This window comes from Moschus berezovskii, chromosome 13 (genome assembly GCF_049115385.1).
Source record: "Moschus berezovskii isolate FMDL1 chromosome 13, NW_MosBer_1.0, whole genome shotgun sequence".
In the NCBI taxonomy this organism is placed as follows: Eukaryota; Metazoa; Chordata; class Mammalia; order Artiodactyla; family Moschidae; genus Moschus; species Moschus berezovskii.
In genome coordinates, this window is record NC_142472.1 from 20,792,879 (window position 1) to 20,813,294 (window position 20,416).

Genomic DNA, 20,416 nt, shown 5'->3' on the forward strand with positions numbered 1-20,416 from the left:
CAGCAGTGACTTCATAGTGTTGCAGTTGTGATTAAATGAATACCCAGGGTCTGACACTGAGTCAATAGTTGTTAACTACTACAGAAAAGGCAGAGGCACCAGAGATCAAATTGCCAACATCCGCTGGATCATGGAGAAAGCAAGAGAGTTCCAGAAAAACATATATTTCTGCTTCATTGACTATGCCAAAGCCTTTGTGTGAATCACAATAAACTGTGGAACATTCTGAAAGAGATGGGAATCCCAGACCACCTGACCTGCCTCTTGAGAAACCTGTATGCAGGTCAGGAAGCAACAGTCAGAACTGGACATGGAAGAACAGACTGGTTCCAAATAGGAAAAGGAGTATGTCAAGGTTGTATATTGTCACCTTGCTTATTTAACTTCTATGCAGAGTACATCATGAGGAACACTGGGCTGGAAGAAACACAAGCTGGAATCAAGATTGCTGGGAGAAATATCAATCACCTCAGATATGCAGATGACACCACCCTTATGGCAGAAAGTGAAGCGGAACTCAAAAGCCTCTTGATGAAAGTGAAAGAGGAGAGTGAAAAAGTTGGCTTGAAGCTCAACATTCAGAAAACTAAGATCATGGCATCTGGTCCCATCACTTCATGGGAAATAGATGGGGAAACAGTGAGATCAGTGTCAGACTTTATTCTTTTGGGCTCCAAAATCACTGCAGATGCTGATTGCAGCCATGAAATTAAAAGATGCTTACTCCTTGGAAGGAAAGTTATGACCAACCTAGATAGCATATTAAAAAGCAGAGATATTACTGTGCCAACCAAGGTTTGTCTAGTCAAGGCTATGGTTTTTCCATTGGTCATGTATGGATGTGAGAGTTGGACTGTGAAGAAAGCTAATTGCCAAAGAATTGATGCTTTTGAACTGTGGTGCTGGAGAAGACTCTTGAGAGTCCCTTGTACTGCAAGGAGATCCAACCAGTCCATTCTAAAGGAGATCAATCCTGGGTGTTCATTGGAAGGACTGATGCTAAAGCTGAAACTGCAATACTTTGGCCACCTCATGTGACAAGTTGACTCACTGGAAAAGACTCTGATGCTGGGAGGGATTGGGGGCGGGTGGAGAAGGGGACAACAGAGAATGAGATGGATGGATGGCATCACCGACTCGGTGGACATGAGCTTGAGTGAACTCTGGGAGTTGGTGATGATGGACAGGGAGGCCTGGAGTGCTGGGATTCATGGGATCGCAAAGAGTCGGATACAACTGAGCGACTAAACAACTGAACTGATTAAGTAATGTTAACATAGTCACAAATCCTGGATGAAGGATGAAGTGTTGAATAAATTGCCTGTAACAAAATGACTCGACACTCAATATGAATTTTAAAGTTACAAATATAATAATCCTTCAAGCTGTGATGTGATGAAACTGCTGTTTGCTGCCCTATGCAGCTCTGCAGCAGGGCACAGGGATGGGTCTCTTACTGCATTGTGTCTGCTAACAAACTAAACAAGTAATTAGGCAGTGGGGAGAGATGCTAAGGGTTCCGCCGCCTGTGCTTGGGGGTCAAGGTTCAGAGTACAAGGTGGCAGAATATCTCATTTTGTTGTTTGTTAGCAGAGTCTACGTTTACCTACCAGTGGGACTCAGCCATTATCTCCTCTTACTTTATTGTGGGCTCAGAAGTTATCATTCACGTTGGTCACAAAGACTGTCTCTGAATCACATCTCATTTCTCCTGAGACTATGACTCCTCATTTACAATCCATTTGCTGTATTACTGATTCTCAATGAAATTCTTCTAAAAATGTTTTCTTGATATCCTCCAGTGTTCTCACCTAGAATAAATTTCAGTCACAAATTTGGGGTGGGGAGAGGCTTTTTCAACTTGGTCTTTAGATGTTTGTCACATTTTGGGGCATGTTTGTCACTGCTGGATTATCTCCTGCTCATGACTGAAGGCCTTTTCAAGCCCAACTCTCTTCCAGGTATACAAGGATCCTCTTGGCATTCACCCACGCCTCCTGAAATGTACCAGAACCTTTTCTCCTCTCTCCCGAGCCATAGTGAGTGGTAAGAAATCTGGTGAGTTTTTCTCACACCTGTCACCTGAGCAAAGTGTCGAGGCCAGCTGTCAAACTCTCAGTATAACTGGGATTTCTGTTACCTCCTGGCTGCACCGAACCCCCACAAGACAGGAAAGAGCCACGAACTTTCTTGCTCCCCACCGACCCCAGCAGTCCACATTCCAGGGAACCTTTTATGGTCTTGAAAGATAAGCAGCTTTTCTTTGACATCATTACACAATCCTTTAAACTCACTGTTTTGTGGGTATGCGCTCATGAGATTGAAAAGTCTTTGGGAGACTTTTATCTAACTCTCAGATTAAAGTGGCATCAAGACATACTGGGCACTGTAAAATTCCGGGCACTTTGAAGCTGAGATGACTAGGAAATATGAAATATTGTTATGACTATGGTCCAATACATAGGCAGTTCATTCAGGTGATAGTTAAGAATCCAACTGAAAATAATTTTGGTCTCCATCATCTGTTTCAAAATATACCATTGTTTCAAGTAAACAGTCTTGCCTTGGTGAATGAAAAGATCCAACTGATATATATGGAATTTAGAAAGATGGTAACAACAACCCTGTATGCGAGTCAGCAAAAGAGACACAGATGTATACAACAGTCTTTTGGACTCTGTGGAAGAGGGCGAAGGTGGGATGATTTGGGAGAATGGCAATGAAACGTGTATTATTGTATGTCAAACGAAGTGCCAGTCCAGGTTCGATGCATGATACAGGGTCTTTGGGGCTGGTGCACTGGGATGACCCAGAGCAATGGGATGGGGAACACATGTACACCTGTGGCGGATTCATGTCAATGTATGGCAAAATCAATACAATAATGTAAAATAATTAGCCTCCAATTAAAATAAATATATATTAAAAAAAGATCCAACTGAAACTAAAAATGTGTTTTGTTTGCCGTGATAGGCCCCCAAATACTTAAAATTTTCTAAGGATAGGTTAATGATTACTAGGCAAAATCCTTAACCATGTGCATATCATTGATGATTGATAAGTGGGTAAACAGATAAAGAGAGGGAAGGAGGAGGGAGGGGAAGAAAGAAGGGAAGGAAGGACAGGGGAGGGAAGAGATTAGAAAACAAAGTGGTGGAGAAAGGAAAGAATGCAGGGCTGTAAATCCCATAACTCCTGCAACATACGAACAGTCCTCAAGATTTAGCAAGAGTAATATTCTGCTGTCATTAAGTACATTTTCTAAAAATCATTTTATTCACTTCATCCTGTATGGTCATTGCAATGATCCAATTTGCTAGGCAATTGCTTAACTCCACTTCAGTTTACCTTTGCAAACAAAGTCACTGGGTCAACATAAAAGACTCAAACAATTTCAAAAGTGGAACACTTATGAAAGCATTTTGCTTTTGAATACAAATATACCTTATGGTTAACTATTTAGTAGAGACTTATTTCCTCAAACTGGGCTCAATTATTGGATGAGTTTAAGACAAAACAGTATCAGCATTACTTAATAAAACATGGTTAAAATGTGAAAATCAATATTAATCTCAAAATTCTCTTCAGCATCTTAGTAGCATGGACTCTGTGTTTAGCTAGCATTGTATTTTTAAAAAGTGGGTAAAGATTATGGTTAATTCATTCTCAACTACTTAAAATAATGGCATCACATAACATGCTTATTTAATGCCTACACTGTAACCTCACTGAATTATTGAACTGTGACTACTGTTTTCCTGGTACACTTTAAAAGCTCATGAGGGCTTCCTCATTCTAGATCCTATCATTATCCAGAACCAGATGTGTGCAAGAAATCTCTAAAGTTGAATTACATGACTGTATAAATGTTTTACTGTCCCTTAGTTTCTAATATATCAAATGAATACAAAGTAATCAGTTCAGTTCAGTTGTCGCTCAGTCGTGTCCGACTCTTTGTGACCCTATGAATCACAGCACGCCAGGCCTCCCTGTCCATCACCAACTCCCGGAGTTCACTCATACTCATGTCCATCGAGTCGGTGATGCCATCCAGCCATCTCATTCTCTGTTGTCCCCGTCTCCTCCCACCCCCAATCCCTCCCAGCACCAGACTCTTTTCCAGTGAGTCAACTTGTCGCATGAGGTGGTCAAAGTACTGGAGTTTCAGCTTTAGTATCAGTCCTTCCAATGAACACCAAGGATTGATCTCCTTTAGAATGGACTGGTTGGATCTAAGTAATAACCCTATACAAAAAATGAAAATTACTTTTGGGTGGCATCCTTTTGGACAAACCTATGATTAAAATATTACAGCGGGCTTTAAACATCAGCAGGGTTGAGTAAGTCTTTACAATGAACACAATGTGTTTAGGGTCTTTGATATTTTAATATTCCATGACCACTTTTAAGTAGGTAAAGCATTTCCACAGTGGTGAGATGGCTCATAGTCAATGTAAGCAGGAAAACCAGGAATTTATTTTCTGACAAGTAGCATCAATCAACCATGATTGAATGGTTTCACTTGGTGTTAAACGGCACATTCCACTTTTGACTGGAAAAATATTTGTGAAATGTTAGATTCTTCATATTAAACAAGAATCAATGTAACTAAATCATTAAAAAAAATTTGATTACTGTATTCATGGATGCTAAATTAGACTTGAGTTAAAATCTGCCCTTGTAATTACCTGTATAATGTGTGCCAAACGCACACTGTTAGTCATTTCCCCTCTGAACCCCAGGAGCACTTACTTCCGGCGTTTTATTTTTAGTTACCACTTCTTTTACTGACACTTCCCTGGTGGCTCAGATGGTAAAGCGTCTGCCTACAATGCAGGAGACCCGGGTTTGATCCCTGGGTCGGGAAGATCCCCTGGAGAAGGAAATGGCAACCCACTCCAATATTCTTGCCCGGAAAATCCCACAGATGGAAGAGCCTGGTAGGCTACAGTCCATGGGGTCGCAAACAGTCAGACACGACTGAGCACCTTCACCTTTTTTACTAATCCTGATTGATGAACATGAGATTCATCACCAAACCACCTACAATCACTTTAAGCATACAAAGCCTTTTGTATAAAGTTATACATATATATTTTCACAAATATTTGCCAGTTTATTAAGCAGCTTACATCCCAGTACAACAGTGATTTCGTAGAGAATAGCAATGGCCAAAAAGTAAAAAACAATGTAACAGTGGCCCTGAGGTCATCCATTTGGTTCCCATTTTCTATTACTCTAAAGGAAAACTGGTTGAGTTACTTCTGCAAGATCTGTTCTGAACCCTTTATACTGACAAACTAGTAATGCTACCAGAATCCACTAGGATCAGTATTCCACACCATGCAGTCAACGCTGTCATCTCTGCAAATCACAAACAGATGTGCACAGATGAAGTTTATATCCTGTGCCCTCGACCCCCTACCATTCATGATCCTTTTCTATCCTTTCCATCAGAGAAAGCATAACCTTCAGCCTTGACTTCTGGACAAAATTTGGCATCAGTTCACTTCAGTCGCTCAGTCGTGTCCGACTCTCCGCGACCCCATCAATCACAGCACGCCAGGCCTCCCTGTCCATCACCAACTCCCGGAGTACACTCAAACTTATGTCCACAGAGTCGGTGATGCCATCCAGCCATCTCATTCTCCGTCGTCCCCTTCTCCTCCCGCCCCCAACCTTTCCCAGCATCAGAGTCTTTTCCAGTGAGTCAACTTGTCGCATGAGGTGGCCAAAGTATTACAGTTTCAGCTTTAGCATCAGTCCCTCCAATGAACATCCAGGATTGATCTCCTCTAGAATGGACTGGTTGGATCTCCTTGCAGTCCAAGGGACTTTCAAGAGTCTTCTCCAACACCACAGTTCAAAAGCATCGATTCTTCGGCGATCAGCTTTCTTCACAGTCCAACTCTCACATCCATACATGACCACGGGAAAAACCATTGCCTTGACTAGACGGACCTTGGTTGGCAAAGTAATGTCTCTGCTTTTCAATATGCTATCTAGGCTGGTCATAACTTTCCTTCCAAGGAGCAAGCGTCTTTTAATTTCATGGCTGCAATCAACATCTGCAGTGATTTTGGAGCCCAAAAAAATAAAGTCTGACACTGTTTCCACTGTTTTTCCATCTATTTCCCATGAAGTGATGGGACCAGATGCCATAATCTTTGTTTTCTGAATGTTGAGCTTCAAGCCAACCTTTTCACTCTCCTCTTTCACTTTCATCAAGAGGCTTTTGAGTTCCTCTTCACTTTCTGCCATAAGGGTAGTGTCATCTGCATATCTGAGGTTATTGATATTTCTCCCAGCAATCTTGATTCCAGCTTGTGCTTCTTCCAGCCCAGCGTTCCTCATGAAGAAAACTAAAAACGGTGTGGAAATATGCTGCAGGGCACCAGAGAATACACTAATTGTAAAATTATATTTGGGATGTGAGTGATCTTCAACTCACTCAACAGGTATTTCAGTTCAGTTCAGTCACTCAGTCGTATCCGACCCATTGCGACCCCATGAATCATAGCACGCCAAGCCTCCCTGTCCATCACCAACTCCCAGAGTTCACTCAAACTCATGTCCATGAGTTGGTGATGCCATCCAGCCATCTCATCCTGTCGTCCCCTTCTCCTCCTGCCCCCAATCCCTCCCAGCATCAGACTCTTTTCCAGTGAGTCAACTCTTCGCATGAGGTGGCCAAGGTATTGGAGTTTCAGCTTTAGCCCCACTCCTTCCAATGCACACCCAGGACTGATCTCCTTTAGAATGGACTGGTTGGATCTCCTTGCAGTCCAAGGGACTCTCAAGTCTTCTCCAACACCACAGTTATTTTGCAGTCATTTGAAGGAATGTAATAAACTAAGATCTGTTTGTTGTTTTCAAGGACCTGGGGCAATCATGTTTCATTGCTGGGCCGATAGCACCAAGGTAGGAGTTAGGACTTAAGTTTGAGCCTAGCCAAACTATCACTGGCCTGTATTGACCATGGTTACAAAAAATAACCAAGGCTTGCAGGTTTTAAAACTGTAAGAATTAAAACACAAAATACTTAAAATTATCTTCTGTGCTAAACTTCCATAATTCTTACTTTTGTCTTTTGCTTTGCATTTCTTCTCAGCTCTTTCTAGTAATTTGTTTAGTTTTATTCTGCTAGTGGTTGCTTTGAAATAAAAAGAACATTTAAACCATCTCTGTATCCTAAGTAACAAAGCAAGGCAGACTGTATACTTACCTTCCGGTTGTTGCATGCTAAGTCACATCAGCCATGTCCGACTCTTTGCACCCCTATGGACCATAGCCTGTTGGGCTCCACAGTCCATGGAATCCTCCAGGCAAGAACACTGGTGTGGGTTTCCATGCTCTCCTCCAGGGGAATCTCCTGACCCAGGAATCAAACCCAAATCTCAAGTCTTCTGCACTGTCAAGTGGATTATCAAGACCACCACCTAGGAAGCCCATTCATTTTCTGTGCATCACCAAAGGCTAACTTCCCAGTTTTTGAGGTTTTAGATGCTCAGTCTCTATCTTCACTTCTTAATGCAATTCCTTAATGTTCATGTTTTATTAGCTAACATGGCAAATATTTATTCAATGGTTTCCCCATTCTGGAGGTCTTTAACTTGTTAACTGATGTGGTTCTGTAGTTTCTCTAAAATGAGTTAAAGTTACTACCAGCCCTTGCTGTCTTACTCAGACAAGAATGACAACACAGTCCTTACTGAATCAGTAAGTAACCATTTTCTTTTTCAACCTCTGTAAGTTGGCATTTAAATAGTGCAGAGAAGAATCTTTAAGATAGTCTTGAGTTCATTTTTTTCTAACTAAATGGTTAGAAAAAATTATTTCCCTTAACTCATTATTTTCTGAAAGTCTTAGTTTATGAAGGCCTGCCTGGGCTTCTCACAATGTCCAAGCTTGACAGTTCTGTGAGGAGAGAGACATGGGAGACAGAACGATGCTCCCCATCTCTGGAGTATCAGAATCGTAATCCCTGGAACCCCCAACAGTTCACACAGTCAAGGGGAGTTAGGTGGCAGAGGGAATCAAACTGACCTTAAAGATTATTTGGAAATATCTGGGTGAGCTCAGTGTCATCACAAGGGCCCTTAAAGTGGAAAAGGGAGACAGGAAGTCAGAGTAATGATATGTGCAGACTCCACTCACTGTCCTTGGATCCATAGATGGAGAGAAGAGCTAGTGAGCTGGGGAATGCTTAAGTCTCTAGAAGTAGAGTGCCCCTTAAAGCAGAAACACTGCTTTACAACACTTGAACCCCAACCCGTGAGACCTGTCAAGACTCCTAACCTACAGAACTGCAACACATCTGTCCTGTGCATGAAATGAATGGCAGAGATTAAGACCTGAGTTTAGTAGTAGTACCTGAAAATCCTGTTCCATCTGCCCACCCCTCTCCTTACTGCTATCAAGTTGTTCGGTACCAGCCAAGATGTATCCCCCAACCCTCTGCCCTGTGCAGGCATTCAGTGCTTCTCCAAGGGGTAGCCTACTCAGCCACTGGCAAGAGGTTGTGCACAGACTCAGGCCTGGATCCTCAGGTTAATTCAGCTGGGTTGAGTTTCATGTGCCCAACCTGAGTGAAACTGAAGGCACGTGAATGGAGGCTTGTTTTTGTCTTGAAGAGAACCAGCATAGCTAAGGCAGGTATCTATCATACTAAGCAAGAGACAGTAACTTGCCTAGGCTAATGGGGGAAAAGTTGGTACTTAAATCAGCAGTTTCCCTCTTAAAATGTTACACAAGAAAACTCAAGTAGTTAACTTCTCAACCAAGCAGTCAAGTATCACATGGTGACTTTAGCAGCCTTCCAACTGGAGCTTACATATTCAGATGAACTGACATGAAGGCAGATGTAGTATTGAGGAAATTAACTGCCATACAAACTTGTGTATGCTGTTTCCCCAAATTAATCTGATACCTAGTTTTCAATTCCCCTTATCAAGCATACTGCTTTGTCTCAAGGAGCTGGAGACTACTCAAAATTTAATCAAGGCACTCCACACATTAAGACACTTGCTCCTTGGAAGAAAAGCTATGACCAACCTAGACAGCATATTAAAAAGTGAGACATTACTTTGCCAACAAAGGTCCATCTAGTCAAGGGTATGGTTTTTCCAGTAGTCATATATGGATATGAGTTTGGACTATAAAGAAAGCTGAGCACCAAAGAATTGATGCTTTTGAACTGTGGTATTGGAGAAGACTCTTGAGAGTCCCTTGGACTGCAAGATCCAACCAGTCCACCCTAAAGGAAATCAGTTCTGAATATTCATTGGAAGGACTGATGCTGAAACTCCAATAATTTGGCCACCTGATGTGAAGAACTGAGTCCATGGAAATGACCCTGATGCTGGGAAAGAATTGAAGGCAGGAAAAGAAGGGACGACAGAGGATGAGATGGTTGGATGGCATCACTGACTCTATTGACATGAGTCTGAGCAAGCTCTGGGAGTTGGCAAAGGACAGGGAAGTCTGACATGCTGCCGTCCATGGGGTCAGAGTTGAACACAACTGAGCAACTGAACTGACCGACCCCACACCGATGTAGGATTATCCCTGAAACCTTCTAGGAGTAAAGTCAAAAATGAGAAAACCATATAGTATGCCAACACTATTCTAAGAACACCAAGTGGCTCCATAACCAAAACACAGTTAAGGCTCTAGAGGATAAGCCACAACTGTGATTATGCCAACTTAATCCAGGCAGAAATGGCCACATCCCGTACACTGACCCCTCCTCTTCCTTGGTGGTTTGGCAAGGGCTCTCCTTCAACCTGGATGTCTAAAGATCAGCTGCTTGTTTTTGTGATTCAAGAAAGAAGCTCAACATCTACATTCTCCATTACAGGGCCACACAACTGGAACACAAAAGGCAAGATCTTTACTTGCTTTACCCTCTGCTTAGGTTTTCATTTTTTCCCCAGGGGGTTACTGGTACCATAAATCTTCACTCACCAATTGTCCCAACACTACTCTAATCCACCAGGCACGTGCTAAGACCACCAGTAACCCATTTTACGATTACACCTTTCGAAGTCCCAAATGCACTAGCAGATTGGTATTTTCATGTTTGCCATGAACTTCCATGGAGTCTGACAGCCACATTCACCCCTGAGAACTTGCACTCACTTATGCAGAAACTACCAGGTACCCTCTACATGCTGGGTACCATTCCTGACCTCAAGGAGAATCCTAGAAAGGAGGGAAGAAGCGTGTTTTACATTAAGACTCCAATTCTGGCCTGGGAAAAAGCCTTAGATCCTGCATTTCTAACAAGATCACTAATGACACCATTAGTAGTCTACTAAGAACAACCCTGGTGGCTCAGAGGTTAAAGCGTCTGCCTCCAATGCGGGAGACCCGGGTTCGATCCCTGGGTCGGGAAGATCCCCTGGAGAAGGAAATGGTAACCCACTCCAGTATTCCTGCCTGGAGAATCCCATGGACGGAGAAGCCTGGTAGGCTACAGTTCACGGGGTCGCAAAGAGTCGGACACGACTGAGTGACTGAACGGAACGGAAGAACAACCCAGGAAGAGGGTACAAATAGGAGAGGAGGTTTGACATTTGTGCAAAGACTAGAAGCAAAGAGGATTAAATCAGTTATCGGAGAAAAATTTTTCCAATCTCAGGGACAATCAAGTGCAAAGTCTGTGGAGAAAAAGCCTGCAGAGTAAATGGTGGTGATGAGGAAACGCAGAAAAGGTCAGTGTATAAAGACAGTGGGTGAGCTGGAGGCTCAAGCAACATTATGACTAACAGTACAGTCAAGAGCAGAATCAGGTATCAGAAACGTTCAGAACATACCAGAAACTAGAATTTTAGAAATCGAAAGTGTGAGAAGGTACAAGTCTGACAATTTTCTTGAGGAAAAGAGGGTTAGAAAATCACTTGCCTTTACAATGACCCTGCAGAACAGGGTGAAGAGTCAAACCTCAAGGAAATCCAGTCCAGCACAAAAACTGCTATTATACACGTGGTACATGCTGTTACCAAAAAACAAGTTATCAATGGAGACACGATTATTTCAAGTTGAGAGAGGAAAAGCTTGTGGATTCAGAAGCAAATTTAAGGCTGGTGATAGCTGAAAGGCATCATGCCAAGCAGTCAGCTATAAAACTAAGTACACAAAACATAAAATGGTGATCTCCTAGTAGTCTCTCACCTTCATAGAGGTGCTGCTTTGAAGTTCTACATTCCTCTGGCTCATCATTTCAGACAATTCAGGGAAATGGTTAATTCTTAAACATAACATCAACAGATTTCTCATTTGTCCTCCTAGCAACGAACCCTACTTAACTCCTCCCAAAGATTCTGATGCATCTGGACTACAATTCTAGCAATGATCTTGAGGTGGCCTCGGCCTAGCCTAAGGCCACCTAGTGGCTTAAGGGCTTCACATACTTGAACAAGCAAAGATCATTTTCATCTACCCTCGCAAGATTCTGAAGTCCCAGCTCCCCCAAATCTGCTGAGTAGTAGTAATCCTATACAACTACTTACATCTGAATTAGGTAGAGAGAATGATTCTTTTTAAGTTTAACCAATGAAATTTCAGAAGAGCTTTCAATGTCTTAGTCTGCATAAGTTAAAGTCAGCGCTATTTTTAACAATCTTCATAGTACATACACTTCTTACAAGCAAACGTAAAATGAGTACATGTTAATCACACAGTTATTAAGAATGGGGATACTACACTGAACGTGTAATCTGATGTCATTTGGCTGCCAACTTTGGGTTTCTGTTCTTTACCTCCATACCATATTACTTAACCTCGTTAAGGAGGAAATCTGCTGGCAATTATATATTTTTTAGTACGTATTCAAAACCACATATGACTGGAATTATAACTTTACTGTTCTTTTCATAGTTTATCAACATGGGTTTGAATTCAGAGCCTATTTACCAACTTCATATCCTTGCAAATCAACTTTGCTCATCACATTCCCTTAAATGTAAAATCAGGATACAAACAGATGCCACTGATACCAAAGTTAAGGTACACCTGTTCCCACTCCCCCAGTTACCTCAATTAATAAGGAAAGGTGTTTGGATGTTTTATAGTAACAAAAAACGCCAGAAATATTACAGCCAGGAATAACCTTAAAATTTTTATTTCAAAATTCTCATTTTGGGCAATTTAACAAGTAGTTTTAAAATGCATAAATTTATTTACATTGAAAGCACCAAAACAATTCCAATAGCATGCTTAGTTGCAAATACATAAGCATCTCTGAATGCTGTATATGCTAAATTAGAAACTAAGCCTTCACTGATTTTTCTATGGCCTTAAAATTCACAGGATATGCCCAACTTCGTTATCCTTTAAAACTCAGTAAGAATATTATATCCTGAATTTAACAAAACAGAAAACTGTTTTCAGACTTTAAGCACAGGAAAGCTCCACAACCTCCAAGGCAAAGAGGAATGTGCTGTCTTCAAGCAGGCAAGGCAGGGTTTCCAGCTGGACAACAAAAACCTACCTTGTACACTGAGCCCGCCTTACCTTTACTGCTCAGCTCAGAGGCTGCTAATTCTGATGCTAGACAAACTACACCAAGGCTATCAGTTCGGAACAGTACTTCACAGCAAACTTTAATGTGACACCAAACTTTTCTCCAGGCAGTTGCAGGTTGCTCTTTATCACGAATCATTCTGTAAGGCTCAATCATGTGGAGGGCTCTTCAAAATACAGGGAAAACCCTCAAGTCTGGTTTGCTCTGCTTAGATACGTTTGCCTGTAAAATGAAGATCTCCAAAGTTTTTAGTAAAATCACCACTACTTTGCAAGCAGCTTTGACAAAGAATAACTTGTAAAACCGTAAGTACTTTCCTATTTTTACACACAAACTGGAGAATTACATATGAATAACACGCAGAAGAATATTATTAGATTTATTTTTTCTGAAAATAGTCTTAAGGCTATCATATTTGAAACTTTTAGTAATTTCAAGGTTAAAACAGAGAAAAGATGGCCAGAGCAGTTTTACCCAGGTCAATTATACATGAGGCAATCATTAGCTGTATAATCAACTTGTTCCCTTACTGATATTTCAAAATGGCTGAATAACCTTTGTTCTTTGCATGTCTTTTCTTTAGTGTTACTTGAAGAGTATGTTGTGCATGCCTAAGAAATCTTTAGACACAAGCATACAAAATTTGTCATGCATTTTACCCAGAATCAGATGCAATTCCTACTAAATCTTACTAAACCCCAAACACCACAGCCCCACTGCCAATGCCCACATAAAACATTCTCACTGATTAACAGTTCAACTAAGTTCTGAACATAAGTACTACACAAATTCAGCATCTAGGAAGACTTATCTTTTAACCTAACAATTATTTAGTTACTTGACTTATCATCCGACAGGCTTATCATTGTTTCACTTTGAACAATAACCCAGAGTATTTCCCCTAAAGCTTAAAAAATAAAATTATATGATCTGGTACATATAAACATCCCTTTTTTCCCTTTTAACCTACAGCACACCATTTTGTAGAGTACTGTAAGCCATGCTAACATTATGGGACTTCAGTTTAAAGCAGTGTTTGTCATTAAACACCAAAACAATTTTTAGGTTTCCTTCCAATTCAAAAGGTTTAAGAATTCAGACTAATGGACAGTTACATTTCCTTTTTGTAAGCACTACATCATTCTTAGTAGTACTCTCTCATTCTGGAAATCATTTACCTTTTAATGAACTCCAGAACTGTGAAATTCTTACCTTTTCTATTCATGGATCCTTAATTAAGCTCTTTATATTTCTTAAAGAACGGACATGCAAGGAGTTAAACTTTTGTTCAACTTCACACAATGCATTTTAAAAGGATGTTCTCAAAATGTACTGGGTGGCACACTGAGGTTACATGTTAATTTATTCCATATTACTAAGATAGCATCCTTCTTACAAAATTTAACTTGGGTCCAATTTCAACAACTGATCATTTAAAATACAATCATTCTTAGGTTAACCCATTTTTTTCTACCACATATGAAACCCAGGCTAGAGACAAAACACACAGAAGAGGCAGAGATGTTGCTCTGCCTGCCTCTACTTAGGTTCCACTTGTCAACTGTCACTGTTGCCAAAGTCTGCTTTATGAAGGGAGTAGGGAATAGAAAGGTTAACTACAGACTTTAAACAAACACTAATTTCAGATTCCCACTCACACTCTTGGCATTAAGACCTACAGACACACATACTTGTCAACTCCATTCAGCATTAGCACATCTTGTTTTCTTTTCAACTACTGTTTTAAGTTCCAGAAAGCTAAGAACAATCTAAGGATCACTGACAGTTTATACATCATTAACAATTACTAAAAAACTTGCAAATAACCAGTTAACAGTTACACATGAAGAACACCAGTACTGATAAAATAGTATTTGTTTACTAGCAACAAAAGACAACCCACCCCTCCCAGATTTAAATTTCTTTCTTTACATAATGCTTTAAACAGAATGGCATTTTCACCAAATTTAAATATTTGAACGTTAAGCAACAAAAGTTATTGCCTTTTAGAGGTTAAGTAAAATGTCCTGAATTCCAGGTCCAAAGTAACCAAAAGGCATATATTCTCACTTTACAGATTATTAAAATAAATCTCCCTTACAAATTGTCAACCAGTACATCAAATTGTCAACCAGTACATCAAATTTGACCCAAAAAATATCACGTACAACATGCAATCTTAGAAAAATGTTTTAGTACAAAAATATGACAAAACGACTTCAAGGAAAAGCTGTATGTGGTTAATATATATACACACAGATATGTATGTGAACTTTTACACAGAATGATTACACATCTTCTTTTTCGATACTTTCTCTATTTCTGGAACGGTTAAAAGTGGAAGTTGAATCTTCAGCAATATTAATTTTCAAAATCTTCTGGTCACAATCCCCACCAAACTCAACAGGCCGGGACAAGTGCAATACCATACAGAAACACAGCATTGCAACCGATCCCAACCTGTGTAGAAAGGGGTTTGATTTTCCCTTACTTTTCTACAGACTTTTCACTACCACAGTCAGTTTTGCATGGATTTGCACAGCAGAATATCACACAGCTGGATGCAAACCTGCAAAACTAACCATAGAACAGTGTTCAGTAAACGGGACGGTCTGACTGGGCGACAGGCCGAAGCTGGAGTTCTACAGCCAGCAGTACTTTAAGTGCTCATAATGCAGTAGATAACCAGACACTACCTGCACTATAAGCACTTTAGTGCTACAGAAGCTGTCACGCCACACACACCAGGCAGCTTCTACATCGACACAATAAAAGTACACAAAATTAGTTAAGGATCACTTGAAGGAAGTAGCAGGCCACCGTCAGTTTTGCATAGATTTGCACAACTACGTTCTTCTTGTAGTGCAACTATGCAAAACTAACAGAGGGCTGCACACACAAAGCATCAGCACAGCTCTCTGCTCGCTCGGCTGGCTCACTGGAGGGAAGCATAACTTCTTATGCCAGAAGGAGCACTTAGGGCAGTAGATGCTAGTCTACGTCACTATCTGCACTAGATGCACCTTAGAACAAAAAGCGCTCACACCAGCGGGCCCTGCCTCCCCGCCGCCCCGGCTCCCGAGGCGGCTGTCACCGTTTCCCGCCCGCCCTGGCCCCCGAGGCGGCTGTCACCGTTTCCCCGCCCGCCCTGGCCCCTGAGGCGGCTGTGACCATCTCCCCGGCCGCCCTGGCCCCCGAGGCGGCTGTGACCATCTCCCGGGCCCGCCCTGGCCCCCGAGGCGGCTGTGACCGTCTCCCCGCCCGCCCTGGTCCCCGAGGCGGCTGTCACCATAATGCTACAAGTGCCTTCACTGCAGTAGATGCGCAAATCACTACCTGCACTGTAAGCACTTTGACATTATTCTGACTCGTCACATCTTCAGTTCTACCAGACGACGTTCTCTTTACTCCTGCTAAATCTGAAATAAACAAACAGATGAAACAGCACCTCCGACTCTAACATTTACAGAAAACACAGAACACTGAGCATAAACCCTAATAGGGAAGAGAAAAGGCGTTAAATCATCTCAAACCTTCCAGTTTCATTTAAAAGCAAATGTAGACCTCAAAACTAGAAAAGGTTTAATAAGACACTTAATTAATCACCATTTTAACACTTGTAAGAATAGTATAGCTCTTCTTTCCCTTTGCCATTCCCAAAGGCATACTTAAAAAGAAAAACCAAAATCATACTGCGTATCACACCAGGGTAATTTGAGTCATATACCTTTCAGAGGAAATCTTCACATCCACGTGGCAAAACATTTTTCTTTTCTTCTGGCTTCCAATTAGAACTACTTGGTAAACTGATTAATAAAATTACTGTTCAGACTGCATTTCAATTATATTAGCTAGTTTCAGAAGTTAAATGTCTTAGATAATTTTAAGCTTGAAAACTTACTCCCGTGTAGATCTATTTTGTCATTCAATTAAAAGCAGTTCTAAATTTTCTGTATCAGTTTGCAAAGATTTACAATGGTATTTGCAGTTATATTTTTACTTACACATTAGCCATAACCCAAACTAAGTTTCCGAAAAACAAACAAAAAAAATGAAGAGAGCAAAATCCCTACTTTACTATTTGAAAACCCAATCCCATGTTATTTCTTCAAATGAAAGATTAAAGTCAAGAGAAATCTGTTTTTAAAAAGTTAACAAGTAAAATTCAAATATACACTTACCCACTCGGGAAAACTTCCTTCTCAGCAAATATCCTTAGAAAAGCTTTTGGTGCAGTTAGGTCCACGTGTATGACTGGAAAGGGTGGGTGGGAGGGGGGGGATAAGGAAAAAAAAGACAAACATTTGCTCAAAATTACTACCACCCTCCAAATCCATATTTTAAACTTGTTCTTTCCCACTCCCCCTTTTATCAAGGACATCCATTTGTAAAACTAAGGACAGGGTAGTCGGGCAACACTGCCGGGGTTTAAAAGACCAACAATATATGGGTGAAAAGGGATAAAAGTTGAAAAGTCACATGCATTAGATTCATGTTTTATCGAAATACCCGAGGATGGTCAACAGCAATCGTTAACTGCTGCACGGCTCCAGCGAGAGGGAAAGGCAGTCGAGAGAGTATTCTTCACCACCCCTCCCCCAATCAAGACCTCGTGGCTGCACGCCGGGATAAAGAGTTGTTTCCCCAACCGATGTGGTGCAGATCGCACTATACTAATTTTTCCTCTCGGTGATATTGCAAAAATAAGCCTGCTTTACCCCAGTTCCCGTCCCCTTGGGTCCAGCTTAGGAATAAAAAAGGAGGCAGGAGCGCCCGGGACTGCAAACTGCCCGCCACGCTCATGGAGCCCGGGCCGGCAGCACATGTCGCACAAGGGGGTGCGCGGCGCTGCGCTTCCCCGCGCGGCCGCCAGGGGGCGGCGGGTCAGAGTCGGGGCCTGCCGGACACGGCAAGCACCCCCCCACCCGTTTCCCGGCGGCAGCCGCGCGGCGACCGGCGGCGCCGAGGCCCGAGCGCGGCGGGGACGCGGGCGCGCCGCCCCTCCTTTGTGTCCCCCAGCCCTCCCCCCCGGGCCCGGCCCAGAGGGGCGGGGGCTCCGCGACTGCGGTGCCCGTCGCACGCGGCCCGAGGCCTAAGCCAGGAACAATCGGCGGCGGCGCGCAGTCGCCGCCATGTCCCCCGCCCTCACCCCCGCGCAGCCCGCCCCGCAGGAACATGGCGGCGCGGCCGCCGCTCCCGCCGAGCCGGGCCGGCCTCCCGCGCCGCGCTCCCCCGCCAGCGGGCGACCCGAGCGGGTCCCACGCCGCCACCGAGGCCGGCGCGGGCCTGCTCCGCCGGCCACGACCCGGGAAGTCGGGGGCCCCGCCCGGGGGCTGCCCACGCGGGTTAACAAAGCCCACACGGCGCGGGGGTGGCGCCCAGGCCGCGCCGCCCCGAGCCCCCGCGCCCTCCGCCCACCGCCGCGCGCTCAAAGTTTGGGGGCCCGCGGGCGCCGGGCCGGGCCACGCCGCCCGCCGGCGCGCAGCCACCGCGTGGGCGCGCCCCCTCCCGGCCCGCGGCCTGCCCCATGTGCCGCCGCCGCCGCCGCCGCTTTGTTCTGGCGGCGCTTTAACTCTCGCCCCCGAGAGAAACTTTCCTTGCCCGGGGACCCCGCGGCCCGCGCGCGCCCGGAGCCCTGCAAGCGGCGGGGGGCGCGCAGGCCTCGCGCGTCCCTTCCCCGAGGGGCCATTGTGTGCGCCGCGCGCCCGCCCCGCCGGCCGGCCGGCCCGGGCAGGGTCCGCGCGGGTCCCGGGCGCGGCCGCCGCGCGCACGCCGCCCCCTCCCGCCCTCCCGGCCGCGGCCCGGCCCGGCCCCTCCGCCAGCCCGCGTGCGAGCCAGGCAGCAGCGAGCGGCCGCGGCCACACGCCGGGGCGGCCAACGGCCCGAGACCCGCCCCGGTGCCCGGCCACGCCGCGGCCGCCACGCCGCCCGCGGGCCGTCCCGCCCCGCCCGCCGCCCTCCGGACCCGGGCCGCACACAACAGGTTTCACTCTCTCGGCGGAGGGGCGGGCAGACTCACCAGGAGGAGTAGCCGCCACCATCTTCGCCTCGCCCGCCGCGGGCTCTCGCTCCCGCCTCCCCACCCGCCTCCGCTTTACTACGACCGGAGGCCCCAGGCCGGGGGTGCGGCCAGCCGGCCAGCCCGCCCCGCGGAGGGGGCTTCGCGCGGGGCCGCGAGCCGCGGCGGCGCGGCGGGGGTCGTCCCCACCCCCGCGGCCTCGCCCGAGGGCGCGAAGTGGCGCGAAGGCGCAGGCCGGGCAGCGGCGGCAGCACCTCGAAGGACCATGTGGGTGAATGAAGGGCGGCGGCTCCCGCCTCAACGTAAATACGGACAAGCCCCACTCCCTCATTAGCATAAAAAACAAAGTACTTCCGACCTCCCCGCCCGCCCGCCAATCACCGCAGGCCCCGCCCACGGCGGCTCGGGCTCGGCGGCCGGGAAAGCGGGAGTCGAGAGCCGCTCGCGGCGCCGCGCTGCGTTCCCCCGGCCGCGCTGCCCCGCTGCCCGCCCACCGCCGCCCGCCTCGCCGAGCGCCTCGCCCGGACACCTCGCGCCACGCCTCCGGCACGCCCTCCGTTAACTAGCTCCGCGCGCGTGCAGCCCCCCGCGCGGCGCACACCCTCCTGGAAGCGCACGCTTCCTGCGGCTTCCTGGGGGCTCTGCTCCCGCGGGCGTTCGACGTATACGCGATGTGGTTACTGTTTCTTACTTTTCCTGCCCGAGTCGGGTCTCTGTGGTAATTAGGGGCCTGCTTCATAATACCGTGAACCAAAGATAAGTAAAAGCCAGCGACTTACACACTCACGTCGAAACGCGCTTCCTCAGTGCAAAGATCGTTTTAGACACAGAGGTAAATGCCTGACACCCGAGACTTGTGAATGCACAGATTGCTGCAATGTGTTTCCTTAACCCGGCCGTGTGTAAACCAAAACGCATGCCTGAGCAGAGGTTTCACAGCTGCAGTACCTGGTCTTTCTCCCATACCCCGCTGCATTTAGTAAGAACTCTTAGCTCTCCTATAGAAACAGTAGGTCTCGGAAAGAACCTCATAAACAACCACAAAGCAAAGCTGAGAAAAAGAGCCTACTCAGGAGTGCACCTCCTTCTACATGCTGTGGTTTAGGAAATTCCAGAATTCTCAGAAACATAATTGTTAAAAGAAGTGAGGATTCATAGCACTGACTACAAATACAGTAATTTTAAATTGGTTTTAAATAATACGGTAAGTATTTATTGGAAAGCACATGCCACTAGTTCGTGATTTTACAAGGCAACGCAACAGAAAAAAAAAAAAAAAAAGACACCTCATATTACCAGAAGACGCCTATAATGTCCAAAGGTGAAAATTTTCGACCTTCACATCTTGATGATACTGCTATTTACTCTCTTTTTGACTCCTTTTTATCATGCTTTGGTTAAGTTCAATTGCCAAATTAGTGATGAAGTAAAAAGTTGTCTTTGCTACTTTTATATCAGGGATCTATTTTCTAGATATTTCTGCTTTGCAAATCAAAATAGATGGCCAAATCTGAAATTTCACAATATTTAATCTTGTTAAAACAGTCATTTATGAGTCTTCCAAAGGGGAAAACTGCTAATTTTATTAAAAGTCTAGTTTACATTACTTTTGGCCAGCACTGATAGGTCAAATTCCTTTCATTAAAACCTTATCTTCTGCTGTAAAGTAGAAAGGCTAGGAGGAGGGGTGCAATGAGTCAGTGTTCATCACACACTCTGAATCATGGAAAATCCCACCTATATACAGGTTTCTTAGCAGGAGAGTTATATATCTCATAGCTTATTTCCAATGAAAGTCAACACTGCAGTACACCTAGTTTGGAAAAGGTGTTTTTTGACACCTAACAGTATTTCTGCAGAAACCTAACATG

The 20,416-nt window shown here is 44.7% G+C and overlaps 1 protein-coding gene across 1 annotated transcript in view; it reads right to left on the reverse strand.

Annotated features, from left to right (window-relative positions):
- The window catches only part of LOC148775818 (uncharacterized), a 74,237-nt gene extending 55,361 nt beyond the window's left edge, over positions 1-18,876 (reverse strand). The window contains exons 1-2 of the mRNA XM_088842818.1: positions 18,546-18,876; positions 16,708-16,780 (exon numbers count right to left, since the gene is read on the reverse strand). Of these exons, the coding sequence (XP_088698944.1) occupies positions 16,708-16,780; positions 18,546-18,876 (404 nt within the window). The remainder of the gene's footprint in view (positions 1-16,707; positions 16,781-18,545) is intronic.
- Positions 18,877-20,416: the final 1,540 nt, after the last annotated feature.